Genomic DNA, 16280 nt, shown 5'->3' on the forward strand with positions numbered 1-16280 from the left:
TTTAATTGAAAAATGGCTAAAAGCAGTCTAATTTAGAAAAACCAAAAATAAAACAAGAATAGCAAGGAGACAGGCACTGACAGATACAAATAGAATGAAAGGTCAACAAAAGGTTCCATTAAGTCCATTACCAGACATAAATATTCTTGAAAACTCTGAATGTGATTGTTATGGTATTTCGTACTAGTTAAGAAAGGAAAGCTTATTACCTTATCACCTTATCACATGGATAAAAAATTTTACTTAATTCAATATTACCTTTCACACCACAAAAGAGCAAGGAGAAAACAGAAAGAATTATGTACCTAGTATCCTCCCTGTGGAAAAAGAATATTCAAGCAAATGATTAAAGAAGAAATAAATAAAATTATAAATTTGATCTCACATATTTTGGAATATAAATTTAGGAATAAAAGGCAGGGATTTAAATTGCCATTTTAAAAGGCTTGGACACACCTTTTGTTCACATTTATGTTACCCATGGATCGAACAACCAGGGATTGTGCTACAATCTAAGCTTCATCCCCAGTGCTTACCCTAGTGCCATTAACAATAGGATTTGCTGAGGGACTCCTTGGATGTCCTAGTAACATCTGCTACTCTGTTCTAGTTGGGGGTCTTTCAGAATGATTTTGTATTTTTGTCTCTGCAAGCTAATTTTTAAACAACCCAGTTGGACAAGGAAATGAAATGAAATGAAAATTTTACATAGAGCACTTGTATATTCTAATCTACAACCCCCTAGAGGGATAACTATCATTTACTCCATTTTCTTTTTCCTATTAGAGAAAATATTTGGAGAAAATTAATAAACAAAGCAAAACACTTTTTTTGTGTGTGTTTATGAAAACAAGACAAGACAGAGGACTCCAGTTCTGAGACTTTGATTTTTTCCTGGTCAGGAAGTCATTTCTGTTCTACACTTGCTTCATGGACTTTGCAAAATGTGTTCATACACCTAAGAAGGACTCATATTAATCACTGTTATAGTTACATGTAAAAGAGATATCTATATAAAATAGATGAGATACCAGTTAAAATGAGATTTGCATTATTTCTATATAAACCCTTATGCGTAATAAAACTTCCAATATTAAATCAAGTCTTGATCTCTTTCCTAAACCCCTGCCCTTCCCCCACCACCACATCCTTAGGTTGACATCCTTAGGTGATGTGCTTTACATACTCAATTATTTGAAAATACTTGTGAGTAGAATTTAGCATATTACTAAAATAGTAGAGGTTTATTTGTGCTGGCCCATTTAAAATGAAAATTGAGTGATCAAATTCAGGCTTCCAAAGATACTTAAGAGAATAAGTAATTTATTAGGGTTATTTGTTCTTTAAATGCATGCAGCCAGGCAAATGAAGCTTCATACAGAGTTGAGATCCTAACGCCTCCTGCTAAAGTTTGTGAACATCTGGTTTAGGAGAATAAATGGGTCATGTCAGTCATTATATGTAATGTACATGTATACCCACCAGCAAAGAATAACACAATTAGAAATTTAAGAAATGTGGCAAAGGGCCAAATTGTCTCTTTTGAGTGTATTATAAGTTTTCAAGGTAAACTGGGGAAACACCGGTACAACTGGAAAGTCTAACTGATTTGATCTAAATCTTTAAAGTAGTCTTGCATAAGCTCTCCCAAGAAGTGCATATTTTATCTTGAGGAGTATCACTCTTTTTGATCGGACCTAAATGGCTTTGTCTTATATCCACTTCTAATTTAATAATAGCTACAATTTAAAGAATATTAGTCATGTGCCATACATGGTGCTTATCTGCTCTTTACATTGTGCACTTACTTAAACTATGGGCATTCAATCATTCATTAGCAGAAATAGTTCACAAAAATTACTATTTTCCACTACAACTTAGATCAGAATTTCAGAACCTTTGATTGATCTTATATTCGGACACTGAATTAATCTCATGCTAGGATTAAAATTTATAAGTCAGTGCTGTACAGAAGATGAAACATTACTAGAAAAAATGACTAAGAGGAAAACAGATTTAAAAAAAATCAGAACTCATAATAAGTTGACTTGTTCAATAAGTAGTACTTAGAAGCCAACATTAATATTAAAACAAAAACATACAAACAAACAAATCTGTATAGCATACAGATTCAACCAAAATCCAGGATAGTAAATTTTAACTTACCTTCAGTGTCTGCTAGTCCAATGCCTACTCCTGTCTGTTTTATAGGCTCTTGCCCATTCTGTCCCATCTTTCCTCTGTTTAGAAAGGAAATAAAAGTTTATATACTTAAATTATGATCTTAAATGCAAATGTGAAGTCTAAGTTTGAAAAAATAGAATGTGACATTATATATTCAGACCTGCAACAAATTACTTGAATGGCAAATATAAACATAATAAATGGATTCCCATCATGTTAATTTTGAAGTGGATATTTGTTCATTATTCCTATTTAGGCTAAACACTGTACCTCAAAATTCAGTGTTCTATTCATGGATTCATTTATCAAAGATCAGACCATCATGAAATCTTCTAATTTTGTTTTGGAATGGGGATTTTTTTTTTCCTTACCATTTTTAACTCAAGAAGGAGGGTTTTTTAGATCTACACTTTGTTATGATGAGTTGTATAGATCTTTTGGTGAGAAGGGAAATTTTGAATTGAAAAACTTAAAATAATATTGAAATAATATGGATGTTTATTTCTTTCAGATCCTTCCTGAGTGTAGCTTATTGGCTTTTGAAGTCATCCTGCTTGGTCTCTACTTCTGGCTCTACTACTTTATGCTGTCATTTAAGGTAAATCTACTTTATTTTGTGAAGACTATTTCTTCTTTTGTAATTTAAGGATAGTAGCACGAGTTACCCTTTGGTTATGAGAAAAATCACGTGGAAAATGTATATAACTGCTTAGCACAGTGACTGAAACAGCATAATATTCAATATATATAAAGTGCTGATAGGTAGTTACATACATAATGGCTTTAGAACTCAGCCAATGGCTGCAAACCATTTTTAGTTTTGGCCTTCAACTTCTTGGAAGGTCAAACAGATGAAAAACTCAGGAGACTTTGAGCCCTGTGAGTTCAGAATATTGATAATGTAACTGCCAAAAGACTATAGGCACTTCTTATTCCTTCAGAGAAAAAGTTACATGGCATACAAAAGATTCTGAAATTGCCCTTATATGTAGTTATATAAGATGTTCTAAAAAGACGGACTAAAAAGGTTTAAGTGTTTTAAAAAAAGGTGCTTGATCAAAGAAATGTCTTGATATTATACTTTCCAGACAATAATTCTAACACGGCAGTATTTACTAACAATTCATTTTTATTCTCACAAAAATATTTAATTTGCCCAGCCAGCAAAAATGTAACCATACTTATTTCTTAAGAATCCAATTTTATCTTACTTGAAAATTGCTCTAAAGATCCTCTTATCATTTTACTGAAGTGGTTCTGTACATAATGAAAGAGGAACTGATGTAAATTCAACAATTATTTTACCTTGAAAGCCATTATATTGTTCCAATATAACAATGCTAGGTCAAAGTTTTAAGCACATATTTTTATTAATTGATATTGTGCAGGACAAAGTTAGAAATGTTAGAAATTATATATATATATATATATATATATATATGTCTGCATCTGAATATGGACAAAAGTCTTGATTAAGCAATGTACAAAACTTCAGCTTGTGTACTTACTTCAGTGAGATCACAACAAAGAGTTGATAAGTTAAAAAAATTAACTTTGCTGTATCTGCTACTATTACCCAGGGAGAAAGCCTAATAGTAGCAATCTTACCTTTAGCAGTACCCTATATTAGTAGAGCTAGCCAAAACACAACCTGTTATTGAGCCATACTCAGTTGAAAGTGAGAAACATTTTAGCAGTGCTAATCTAGTAGATTAGAGTGCTAAAAAATTACTATTCTATTCTATGCCAGACTTTAACAAAATAAGTATAATTTTAGTAATTGTAACAAGAATTTTTTGGGTAATTTTTTATTTGGCCTTAAGGTTTAGGTTTAATATTTTAATGATGCTATTCTGCTGCAGTACTTTTATTGAAAACTGATTTTAAGATTTGGTATTTAGCCAAAATATATATTAGGTGCATTTCTAAGATTATACAGAAAACTTGCAGCACTGTGAAAGCTAAATGGAGTACAAAGAAAATATAACTGTTGGTCATATAAAGGATGCAATTGTTTTGAATTCCCAATAAATAACCTTCAGTTCAGAACATTCTGACTGCACAAATGATAATGTTTATTTGTTAAACAATCACCAAGTAGTTATTGAACATTTACACTAGCCCAAGCAATAATTGTGTTAGATACAAAGGGAGATAAAAGAACCACCAAATACTGATTCTTATATATCTCCTGTAATGCTTTAGAAAAAAGAACTTTCTTTGTGCTCATATGGCAAAACAATAGCTTCCTAGGCACTTTTAAAAGCTTTTGATTTACAAAAGAAACAGGAAAATGGGGGAAAAAAATTGAAATGTGGTCTGTAAGTAAAAAAAAACAATCCACTTTAGACATCCAGATATTGAGGAAATAATGTAGTTTATGCTCTGAAGTTATAATTTTGTCATCAGTGTTAAATTATATATCTTGAAAGGTACAGATAAATTGGAGGTCATGTGTGGTGCAAAACCTTTACTGACATATGATATTCACAGCTTGGAGACAGGAATGCAATGACTTTGCAGAAATTCTCTTCTGTTAGATTGGATCATCCATGTGCGGACCTACGAGATCGTACCCCTTTTAGAAATCATTGCCAATAAAAATGAACTGATTAAATACAAATAAGTCCATTGAATCCACAACCTACATCTTAAAAAAGTAGATGGATAGATAATCCAATACTGAGTCAAGTAGGAAAAACACATCCTGAAAATCACAAAATAAACATATTTTTCCACTGTACAAATCTATTTTACCCTATTATTTTACTTTTATAAACTTGAGCCATCATCTAAATAGAGCTCTTCTGGGGATCAAAAGGAAAGATTTGAAAAAACCTTGACATTAAAACAAAGAGAAGTAAAAAGATTTCACTCAACAGAGAAAATTTAATAAGGGCCCAGGCCAGTGGTTCACAAACTCACTCTGTAAGGGGCCAGATAATAAAGGATTTGAATGGTCTCTGCTGCAATCACACAATTCTGCCCCTAGAGCACAGACAATATTAGGTAACACATAAGCAAGCTGGTGGGGCCATATTCCAATGAAAATTAACATATGGACACAAATTTCAAATTCACACAATTATCATGTATCACAAAATGCTATTCTTCTGGGCTTTTGGGAAACATTTAAAAATGCAAAAGCCATTTTTAGTTCTTCCCACACCTTACAAAACCAGGCAGTGGGCTAGATTCACGCTGGCCTAGATCCTGGAGCTGTGGCCCAATGGCATTTTTGAAAACTTAACTAGTTATTGGAGAAAGTCAGGGAGTTTAGATTTTGATATTGGAATAGAGATAACATATTTATCTTGGATGCTACTAAATTTTGCCACCAATATGACTAAAACCATTCTAACACATTCTAAATACAATCTGCTCTAGTTTTGCATTTTATTTGCAATATGATTTTCTCGAGGCTTAACATTTTATAAATGAACTTTATTCCAAGAGTATCTATTTGGGGACCTATATACAGCTTATTACTAGTTCTAGAAAATATGGTTCCACTTCAAAATACTCCATTTTAATGGTAGAAGAATTTATAGTTGAAAAGTTATTAGTAGTCCAATGTGTTTCTATTTCAAATATATGAGCTCTTTATATATATTTAAATGTCTCCTGATTCAAAATAAATTAATCTATACATTATATGATTAAAGCATCCGCATACTACTGCTGCTGAACTTCCTCCAGCATCAGTTCCGTCCAGTTCAGTCACTCAGTCATGTCCGACTCTTTGCGACCCCTTGGACATCTAAGTTATTATTTTAGCAGTGTTTTCTATTAAATATTGAATGTACTGATTAAGTAGTCCTGGTAGTGACCAGCATTCATCCTTAAAATTCACTAAAGTAATCCAATCTTTCCTGAATAGTCTATTTTTCTGTTGGCGTAAAGAGTGGAAGTGCTTCAGAGACACTGACTCAAACTTGGATAATTATCTAGTTATTTCCTTTTCATTGGTAAGAAAAGCTTACTCATGATGCTGTTAACTTTGTAGTGGAATAAAAAGAGAGTGACTTACATCCTTGGAATAGGAAATAGATTAGTCTCCCCTGCAGTGCTGCTGCTTCCTTCACTGTCCACGCTATACCCACTGCCAAAGCTGCTGCCCGAGGAGCCAGTGGACACGGAGCTTTCTGCAGGCCGGTGATTGGTGGGTTTGGCTGCATGGTGTGGGAAGAGTCAACGCCACAGTCAATCAATGAAACTCCAACTGATCTCCAAATGCAACTTAAACGTTTTTCTTCATTTACATTATAAAGAAACAGCTCTGGCAAAAACTCTGCATTTCTTAACCTGCCTTTCATTCTCTTTTCTTTAACCAATAACTTTCAGTGGCAACACTAAAAGCCTTTGATTGTTTTTGTTGGACAAAAAAGAAAAACAAAATCACTTCTAGGGATAAACCATCAGATTTTTAGACTGAGTTAAATATTATTATTTGTTGTGATTTATTTGTACTGTATTACAATAATAATATGGCAAGCAAATAAGAATTGTGGCTATTTCATAGAGAAAAGACTTTAGGAAGACTTGGGTAGATAGAAGTGATAGAATACATGAAGATTGCTTTAATATTTTCCATATTAATAACCAATAATTTAAGAAGTCAAGGTGCAAAATAGAATAGATCATTTCAGGAAATGATTAAAAATTCTGGACTTGTTTGTATGTAGCTCTACCAACTGCCTCCAGCAGGTTTTAAAATTTGAAGATATTTATTTCCCCTTAGTCATGTGCTAGTTTATGAGTGGGAGTTGTTTTAAATAACCCATGAGTTTGATTTTGAACATAAGAATGCATATTCCCATAGAAGAATTATGAATCTGTATTATAAATTATGCAATAAGTGAATGGTAATGTTAGCAGAGTTCTAGATTAGAAATTTGGGAGGAAATTTTGATGCCAAAGAAATGAAGAGTAACAAAGAGTTTCCTCTTTTTTGTGGGGGTTGGGGAGATGCTCTAGGCAGATTTTTGAAACTATCGTTTTTCTTCTGCTGTGTGGTCAGAGTTTTAGGAGTGAGTGTGAGCTTTGATCTCACAGAATATGGTTTTGAATTCCCAATCCTGCTGAAGTAACTCTAGGAAGTCTGTTTCCTCATTTGAAAATAATGGAGTCAATAAAGCCTCCCTCATAAGATGATGGTAATCAGGAGGGAGATAAAGCTGGAATACAGTAACCCACACTTTGTACTGTGATTTTCTTTGCTATACCCGTCAGACCTCTTCTTCAGGGCTTTATCATCAATGGCTGTTTCCCAGTCTTTGAGAGTATCTGCTGCTACTGTTGCTAAGTCGCTTCAGTCGTGTCTGACTCTGTGCGGCCCCATGGACTGCAGCCTACCAGGCTCCTCCGCCCATGGGATTTTCCAGGCAAGAGTACTGGAGTGGGGTGCCATTGCCTTCTCCTGTAACTGCATAGTGATACACCAATTCAACTTACTGCTATGGGGGAAAAATACCGTTTAAAAGAGACATGAAGACAAAGCACAAACCCGACTAAAGGGATACACGCTGTGGACCATAGCACTGCTATGACCAGAGCAAGTGGGAGTATCTGGTCCCTGACAATGAATTCACCTTGATTCTCTTCTAATTTTAGATGTACTTTAAGCTGCAAAACTATTTAGATTCTCTCTCCTCCATAAATACTCTTCTACTGTTTAGTCAGGAGTTTCTTAAGCAGTTGGATGGATCCACACCACTTGGTAGTGTTGATAATCTTTTAATGATCTTATATTATCAACATTTTTCTTAAAGAAATGTACAAAAGTACAGTGGCAATCTGGCAGTGCTTTAAGCAGTATACCCCTGCCAAAAAACAGAAAACATAGATGCTGTGAAGGAAATCATTTGAAGGCAGGAAACTCTATCAGATTAGCTATGATCAAGTCTTTCAAAGGTTTTAAGTTTTTTTCCCACTTCTTCCTTTCCATTTCTGAACAACCAGTTTCTCTAAAGCCACCAGAAATGTCCATACCATCTATTTTAGTGATAGTAGGATTCTTTTTCCAGAATAGAAAAGGAAGAAATATTTGATAATTAGTCAGTTGTATGGCAGGTGTGTATTAAATTGGGAATAGCTAGTTAGAAAAGTTCCTGAATCCTGTTAAGTAACCAGCCACCAGTGAATTAAGAGTAACACATACGACTAGATTTCCAGGAAAAGAATAATAATCATAATGCTTGCTTAATATTCTCTTTGACTTATGTAGAAGAAATCTAACTAATATGTTAAAGACTTTTTAAAAAGATAAAGTTATAAAATGCAAGGGTAATATGACATAAAATTATGAACACAATAAAATGGATTAAACTGTATAATAAACTGCATAGTGAGTCAGACAAGTCAACGGATTATAAATAAGGAAAAGCTATCACACTTTTTGATTGTCAATAGATGATTTAACTAACTAGATTGTTAATATTTTTAGTATGATACTGAATGTAACAAAGTTATTTCATCAACTGGAAAATCTCAATATATTATTTTCAAAGACAAACCTTAATTAATAGACATTATTTTTAAAATAAATTTATTAATTTAAAACTTTTTTTTTAATCCTTGAGCAATCTCACAAATCTCACAATACATCAAAATACCTGATGATGGCTTATTATTTACATTTCAAAATATCTAATCTTTTCTCTGGCAAACTATGATTTGGTTTCTCTTCTCCTGAGCTCTAGCCAAATCTCTTTCCAATTTTGTTATACCTTCCTCTGACCCTGTCATTTTCTCTATCTAAATGATACTCATCTGGAAAGGCTCAGTTCAGATAGAACCTGTTTCATACATTTCCCTCATCTTTATAATCAGAAGTGAACTCTCCTATATCTAGACTCTCACAGCACATAATTTGTATACCTTTTACAGCAATAATCACTTTCTATATTTAATTGTAGTTGTTAGATTCATGTGGTTATTGGAAGCAGAACCTACCTATGTTTGTTCCATGGTAGCCTTCTTAAAAGCTTAATCCTGGAACTATGCTGAAGCAATATTTAATAAATTGATAGTAAAAATTATAATGATAATTATATTAATAATTCTTTCCTTTAATCAAACAACTTAAAATATCTGAGTGATATAGAGGATTTCTCACTTTTTAAAAATCTAGTTCTGTGTTGATACAAATCAAAAATATCAGAAACACCACAGTATGTGTGTGTGTGTGTATATATATATATATATTTACCCAATATTCTTTGTCAGTGAAACTTTGGGTAATCTATTTTTTTTTTTTGGTTAACTTTTAAAATCAGAGATTCAACTTTAATCTGTCATACTGCATAGAAAAATGTGATCACTTGATCAGATGTTTTGTCATCCCAAATACCCCCAAACTGGTTTGATTAAAAGAAATATTTAATGATAACACATGAAACATGGGAGAGCATAGCCTTGTGAATTCATAACAGACCATGAATATTATATATATACACAGACATATATATACATACATATATATATTTCTAAACTGGAGTGAAAGAATAATACATATGGTAACATTGCATGGGAGGTACTAGAGGGTGACCTTCAGCTGACTACAACCCTTGGTGTACAGACAGGAGGAAAGCTCTGGTTTATATTTCAGTATAATGTCTCTCTACATTTCTTGTAGAAAATAATACTTGAAAACAGTAAAACTAAATACGATTTTTCATAATTTTATGATTTCAAAATTAACAAAAAAATCTCTTCTTCATTCTTCCAACTCTTTAACAGAATTCCAGAAATCATATATTATACATCTGTGTGTTACATATGAAAATATTTATTTTACATTCGTTTGAGACTTTTTTAATAAGAAAAATGTTTTTGGAGCCATCTTCTTAATGAATTACATTTTGGGAGGCCTATTTTCTTTTTGAATTTTTACTTGTATTTGCAAAAGCCAACTAGAAAAAAGAGTGTATCAAATAAATATGTGATGGTATAAGTCTACTTCTAGAGAGAGGGTTTCTATATGCACTGCTGCTGCTGCTAAGTCTAGAAGAATAAATACTAGCATGTTGAATCATTTTGGGACTCATTTATTGAGGGGGCATTTCAGGTAAATTAATTTTATCTTCTGTGAGGCAATTCAGTCTGTTTTGAATTATTCTCTGACCTCTTCACTTTCTGTGGCTGCTGGATGGTCAGACATCATTCTGTTTGATTGCTCCTCTGTGGCTAACCTTTATTAAATAGGGTAGTGTCTCTTTGACTGCCCATCTGTCTTCAATTAGCTTGCTCTGTTGATTTTCCCCTCTACTATATACACATCTTTTAAAAAATGCAGAACTATCACTGTACCTACCACACGATGGTAGCACCGTGTTCAAAGTGTCAGATCAAAATTGTGGATGACTTTATAATTGCACAATCATGGACTCTAAAGTTAACTAGTTCCAGAACCATCATCTTGTTTATAGAAAAACTAAGACCCTCCCACTTTTTTTTTTAAAGTTTAAAGTTTAAGTGACTTTTTCCAGGTCACACATTCATTAATGAAAGAGAATCAAGACTAATCAAAATTAATGAAAGTGCTCATCCAGTTTTCTATAATACTGAATTTCTTAAATTAAGGGTTGTCTATTATAGAATTCAGTGCTTGGAGTGTATTAAGCCTGTGCTATTCTTTCACTGATTTTAAATCCCTGGTCTAGCTCAAAGGTGTTTCTAAATACTTCAGGAATAATTTATTATGTAGGTAAGCCTATAATTTCCTATTATATATATTATTATTATATTCCTATATGCAGTATATTATCTTCATAGATACAGTATATAGGGCTTTAGGATCAATTGTTTGGAATTAAGATAAATCAATCAATAATTCTTTTATTTCAATAGTATAATGATGGAACTGAAATAACTGCCTATTGCTGAAATTATATATAGCATGCATTTTCTTTGTTGTTCTTTAGCTAGTATTATATTTACATTAGTGACCTTTTCTACTTTATCTCCTTCACCTTTCACTCTATTTATCTATCTATTATTATTGTTGCTTTTGTGTTATTTTTACCAAAGAGATCTTGCAGCTTTATCACATTTGCTGATTGGATTTGGATGGAGACCAAATGTCAGATTTTAATTTCCACTGTTACCAGCATTATTGGTAGGTTTTCCCTTGAATTATGTCCAGTAACATCTTTAGGTTTTACTACCATCCAGGAGTATTAATTTAAGAAGAGATATTGCATCTTATAAGGACTTAGAAATGTAATATGCTTTTTTCCTGCTTTACTTCAATATATTCATTATCCAATTAGGGAAAATTTAAAAGAAGACACTAGAAAAACGGCATGCTACTGCTGCTGCTGCTGCTAAGTCGCTTCAGTCATGTCTGACTCTGTGCGACCCCATAGACGGCAGCTCACCAGGCTCCCCCATCCCTGGGATTCTCCAGGCAAGAACACTGGAGTGGGTTGCCATTTCCTTCTCCAGTGCATGAAAGTGAAAAGTCAAAGTGAAGTCGCTCAGTCGTGTCTGACTCTTAGCGACCCCATGGACTGCAGCCTTCCAGGCTCCTCCGTCCATGGGATTTTCCAGGCAAGAGTACTGGAGTGGGGTGCCATTGCCTTCTCCAAGAAAAACGGCATAGGTGGCTTCAATACAATTATCTGTATTTGTAACCTCCAAACTGTAATTATTTACATTTGTTACCTCCAAATTATAAGTTTTCACAAATAAAAGCATTTAAAATAGACACCTCTAATTTCTATATTGGTCATTTGTAAACTCTTGGATAAGGGCAGTGGAAGGATGTCACTGCAATATTTTCTAAATGAAAAATTATTGGTGATTTTATTACTTCTCTCTCAGGGTTGCTGAAGATAAAATTAACACTAACACTGGGTTTGGTCCTTCAGAAATATATATGTATGCATATACCAGAAAGTTAAACAAGCTTATAAAAATCAAAATACGTCCCTTAAAATATTCTGTATTATTTACATAGTAGCTTCTTTCAGACAGGGAGATGATGTGATTCCTCTGTTCTTTCTTCAGAAAGATACTAAAGCTTTTAATCCTGCTTGCACTCTTCCCTCTCCATATGGTTCAGTGGACTATTGTTCCTGTATTTATGCTATAATGTTGCCTTTTAGTGTGTCTTACTTTCTAAAGGTGTTTTTGGTTAAGAACATGTTTTGGAAGAAACTACTTAAAGTTTAAATGTGGATCAAAATTTCAGATTAAGTAATGGATAAATGTTTGATTAAAACATCATTAAAGTTAATTCATCTTATCTTAAATAAATTTAGTTTATAATTCCAGCTATGTCCAAACAAAATTGACACAGAATTTACCAAGGGCCAAGTTTTTGTGCTAAAAAATGCTAACACAATTAAGATCTTTACCCTTAAATAACACAATACAAATCTTTAAAAGATTCATAGCAAGGAGAATCATATATGAAAGAAAAAATATTCAAGGGCATCAATTTTTCAAGGGCAACTCTATTTTACAATATTCTCTTTTGAAACTTAAATATCCTCTCTCTTGCAGTTTGCTTGCAAAAGTAATTACATGGTCACTTTTGAAAAATGTTCTTCATAATCCTGAAACTGATCACTAAGATCATGAATACTTGGATAACAAGGATGTTATTCTTAAATAGAATCCAAATATTTTGATTTATGTAAAAATCCTGCCCAAAGGAGACATTTCCAGTACAAACAAATAGAAATTAATAATAGCATACTGATTTATACGGCTAATGCTACAACAAACCCTCAGCATTATTTTTCACGATCATTCAAATATAGTCAGTGGCCATAAAGAGGGATCTGGACAACTATCTGATAACTACATGTCCAGTCCCATGGAATCTAAAGTCTTTAATTAATTCCCTTAATATTCCTACCTTCTCCAAATAGATTGTTTTCTCTCTTCCTATAGTTGGTTGTGTGTTAAGTTGCTTCAGTCACGCCTGACTTTTTGTGACCCTGTGGACTATAGCCTGCCAGGCTCCTCTGTCCATGGGATTCTCCAGGCAAAAATACTGGAGTGGGTTGCCATTTCCTCCTCCAGGGGATCTTCCTAACCCAGGGATCGAACCTGTGTCTCTTGCTTCTCCTGCACTGGCAGGTGGGTTCTTTACCACTAGTGCCACCGGGGAAGCAGGAAACTGTAAAGATCATGAGAGAGTACCAGACCAGAACAAAACAATATTCTATTTCCAGATATTTATTTCTACAATTACTATTGTCTGGTTACATATAAACTTAAATTGACTAACTGCATTGTTCTTCAATTTAAGATAGAGAAAACTCATGCTTTTGTCATTCTTAAATTTCTCCCACATATCTTTAATTGGTTATTCAATAAATATTACTCCAATGGGAGATTCATGGGACAGTGATTTTTATCTATTGTGTTCACTAAAAATCACTAACACTTTGAAGAGTTTCTGAAACATGCTATTAATTAAAAAAAAAGTGTGTGTATGAATGAGAATAAATGATGAGCAACAAATCTGAGTAACCCAGATAATATTTTCTATAAATGATAAATATATATTTTCAGAATTCCCTTTTTAGATTTAATTATTTAAAAAAAAAAAACTGAATTATATCCTTAAGGGTTAAGGATTAGGTAAGGGTTAGGAAACTCAAGTTTTACTTAAATTTGAATCAAAGTGATTATCTTCAATGTTTCTATTGTTATTTAATGCCCCAAATTAATTTTCAATGTGTAGAACTACTGATATAGATGATACAATAGAAGATAAAAGAAACAACTTATAAATGATTTTTTCCAATAAGTTTATCAAAATAAGGACACAAAATAAAATGTATTTACCTTTACAATACTCTGACTCTATCTTAATCTAGAAACAACTTGGTTAAAGTTGATAGACAACTTATCAGTCAAACTTCAAAATTATATGGGCATATATAATCATAATTTAATCTAAATCATGCCCAGTAAATTAATTAAGATAAAATAAAAAATAGTCAATCTTAAATTATAAATTAACATTAATGAGCACAGAAAGTAAGGGTTCTGAAATGCACTATAAGAGATATAAGGCATAGAAAACTTAAGAGACAAATATGATAATTATATCTTGTGAGAAACTTCTAATTATCCTTCTTTCTTGACCATTGGAAAAATCAGGATTATGCCCATGTATAGAGCAGTGGCTCTTAAACATTTTGGTCTCAAGATCACTTTTACATTCTTAAACATAACTGAATTTCTCAAAGAACTCTGTTTTATGTGAGTTATATCTATCAATATTTATCATATTCAAAATTAAGAAAAGTTTAACATAAACAGTTGAGAAATACATTTTCCATTAGCCATCAACGCATTGATATTGTGCCTTGTCATAGAAATGTAGGAAAAGTTCATGCATATTACAAAAAGAATGAGAGTGAAAAAGGCAAGTAACATCTTAATAGTCTTAAGAATTTTTTGATCTTGTAGAGTCCTGAAAAGATCTCTGGAATATCTAGTGATCAATGGACACACTTTGAGAATTACTGGTCTAGATCTACAGTGATGCAAATGAAGTATGAACTGTGAAAATGAAAGAAACAAAGCAGTTAGCACAAGCCTTCTTCAACAATCATCTTAAACCAGTATACACATGACAATCATTCTATGGTGATTTTTAATTTTACTTTCTATACTAAAAAACATCAAGTTGTATCACCTTATTTGAAAAGATTTATTATTATTGATATTTCATCCTTTTAATTTCTCTAAACTTTTGCAGAGTTTGTTCACTCAGAACTTCACAGCTTTAGAGGAATAAGGTCATAAAAATTTGCTTGTCTCTTCTAGTTTTGTTTCTTTTTTTAAAAATCTACTTTATGTTACACAGAAACTCAGAGTAAATAATGAAATTTGGCAGGCATAAAATACTGCAAATTCTTCCCCAGATGGATTTCCTCTACATAAAGTCTCTTCATTTTCTTGTACATTAATAGTTGGATGGAGCCAAAGCAGCTATTTAAGAAATGTCAGTAGCAATGACAATGCTTCACAACAAATTAAAAGTATAGAAAGAATATATATATTGCTATACAGAAAGAAATTTGACTTGTTCAGTGTTAAAAAAATACACTTTCTCTCCCTCTTTAGATTCCAAGCTCATTTCACATAGTCAGATATGACCTGTGTGTGTAACTGAATAACTTTGCTGTATACCAGAAACTAACATAACATTGTAAATTAATTATACTTCAAAAATTTTTAAATAAAAATAAAAGCTATAAGAACTCTGAAAAAAAAAATTACCTGCAAGAACTTAAAAAAATGCAGTTTTTAGTTTGAAATCTCTCAATGAGAAAAAGTTGATTTTGCTTCTGTGTTTAGAATAAAGCAAAATTTATTCTATTGTCTTTCTCATGTTTAAAAATAGACACCTACCTCCTAACTTTCATCAAACATTTTCTTCTTAAAAGTTTATCTGTTCTTGATTGATTTGTAATATTATTTTGATTTGTTTCTGTTCAAATTATCAACTAACTTATTTTTCAGTATTTTAAAACACATTGAGGTATAAAGCTATGGTTATATCTACATTATTCCTAATTATGCATGTAAAAACCTCAATACCCTAATCAAATATTGCTGATATGTTTTCATTTAATATCCAAAAGTGTTTATTTGGTACCTCAATAACTGAAATATATATTTACACATTCAACAAAGTAATAAAATAAAAAAGGCTACTTTTTACAGTCTGACTCATTATATGTAAAGATTCCTTCCCCCTATCCCATCCTCATTTCCCTCTCCTCCCCAAAGATTATCTTGCATAACAAGAATGGGTGGAATATCATGTTTTATATAATATACTCAGATGAAAAGTGGAAAAAAAATCAAGTATCAAGTAATTCATGGATAGATATCTGGAATTAGGCAACATTGGTAAGTAGCTACCTAGTGCCTTTGGCATTCCTCTGCCTCTCCCCTGGTTCCACGACGCCTCCTACCTACCCGGGTAATACGTTCCCAGCCCCAAGCTCTGATTGTACCCTCTGTTCAGGATCTTGTACTGTGTTCCCATTAGCCTTCTCATGCTCCATGCTTCTCATTTCTTTCCTCCATCAGCATTTACTTGCCTGTCTCATTTCCTC

At 32.6% G+C, this 16280-nt stretch overlaps 1 protein-coding gene across 1 annotated transcript in view; it reads right to left on the reverse strand.

Annotated features, from left to right (window-relative positions):
• The window catches only part of PCLO (piccolo presynaptic cytomatrix protein), a 379448-nt gene that overhangs the window by 28954 nt on the left and 334214 nt on the right, over positions 1–16280 (reverse strand). Inside the window, exons 23-24 of the mRNA XM_010848195.1 lie at positions 6215–6356; positions 2167–2240 (exon numbers count right to left, since the gene is read on the reverse strand). Of these exons, the coding sequence (XP_010846497.1) occupies positions 2167–2240; positions 6215–6356 (216 nt within the window). The remainder of the gene's footprint in view (positions 1–2166; positions 2241–6214; positions 6357–16280) is intronic.

The sequence above is a fragment of the Bison bison genome, unplaced genomic scaffold, assembly GCF_000754665.1.
Source record: "Bison bison bison isolate TAMUID 2011002044 unplaced genomic scaffold, Bison_UMD1.0 scf7180017864260, whole genome shotgun sequence".
In the NCBI taxonomy this organism is placed as follows: domain Eukaryota; kingdom Metazoa; phylum Chordata; class Mammalia; order Artiodactyla; family Bovidae; genus Bison; species Bison bison.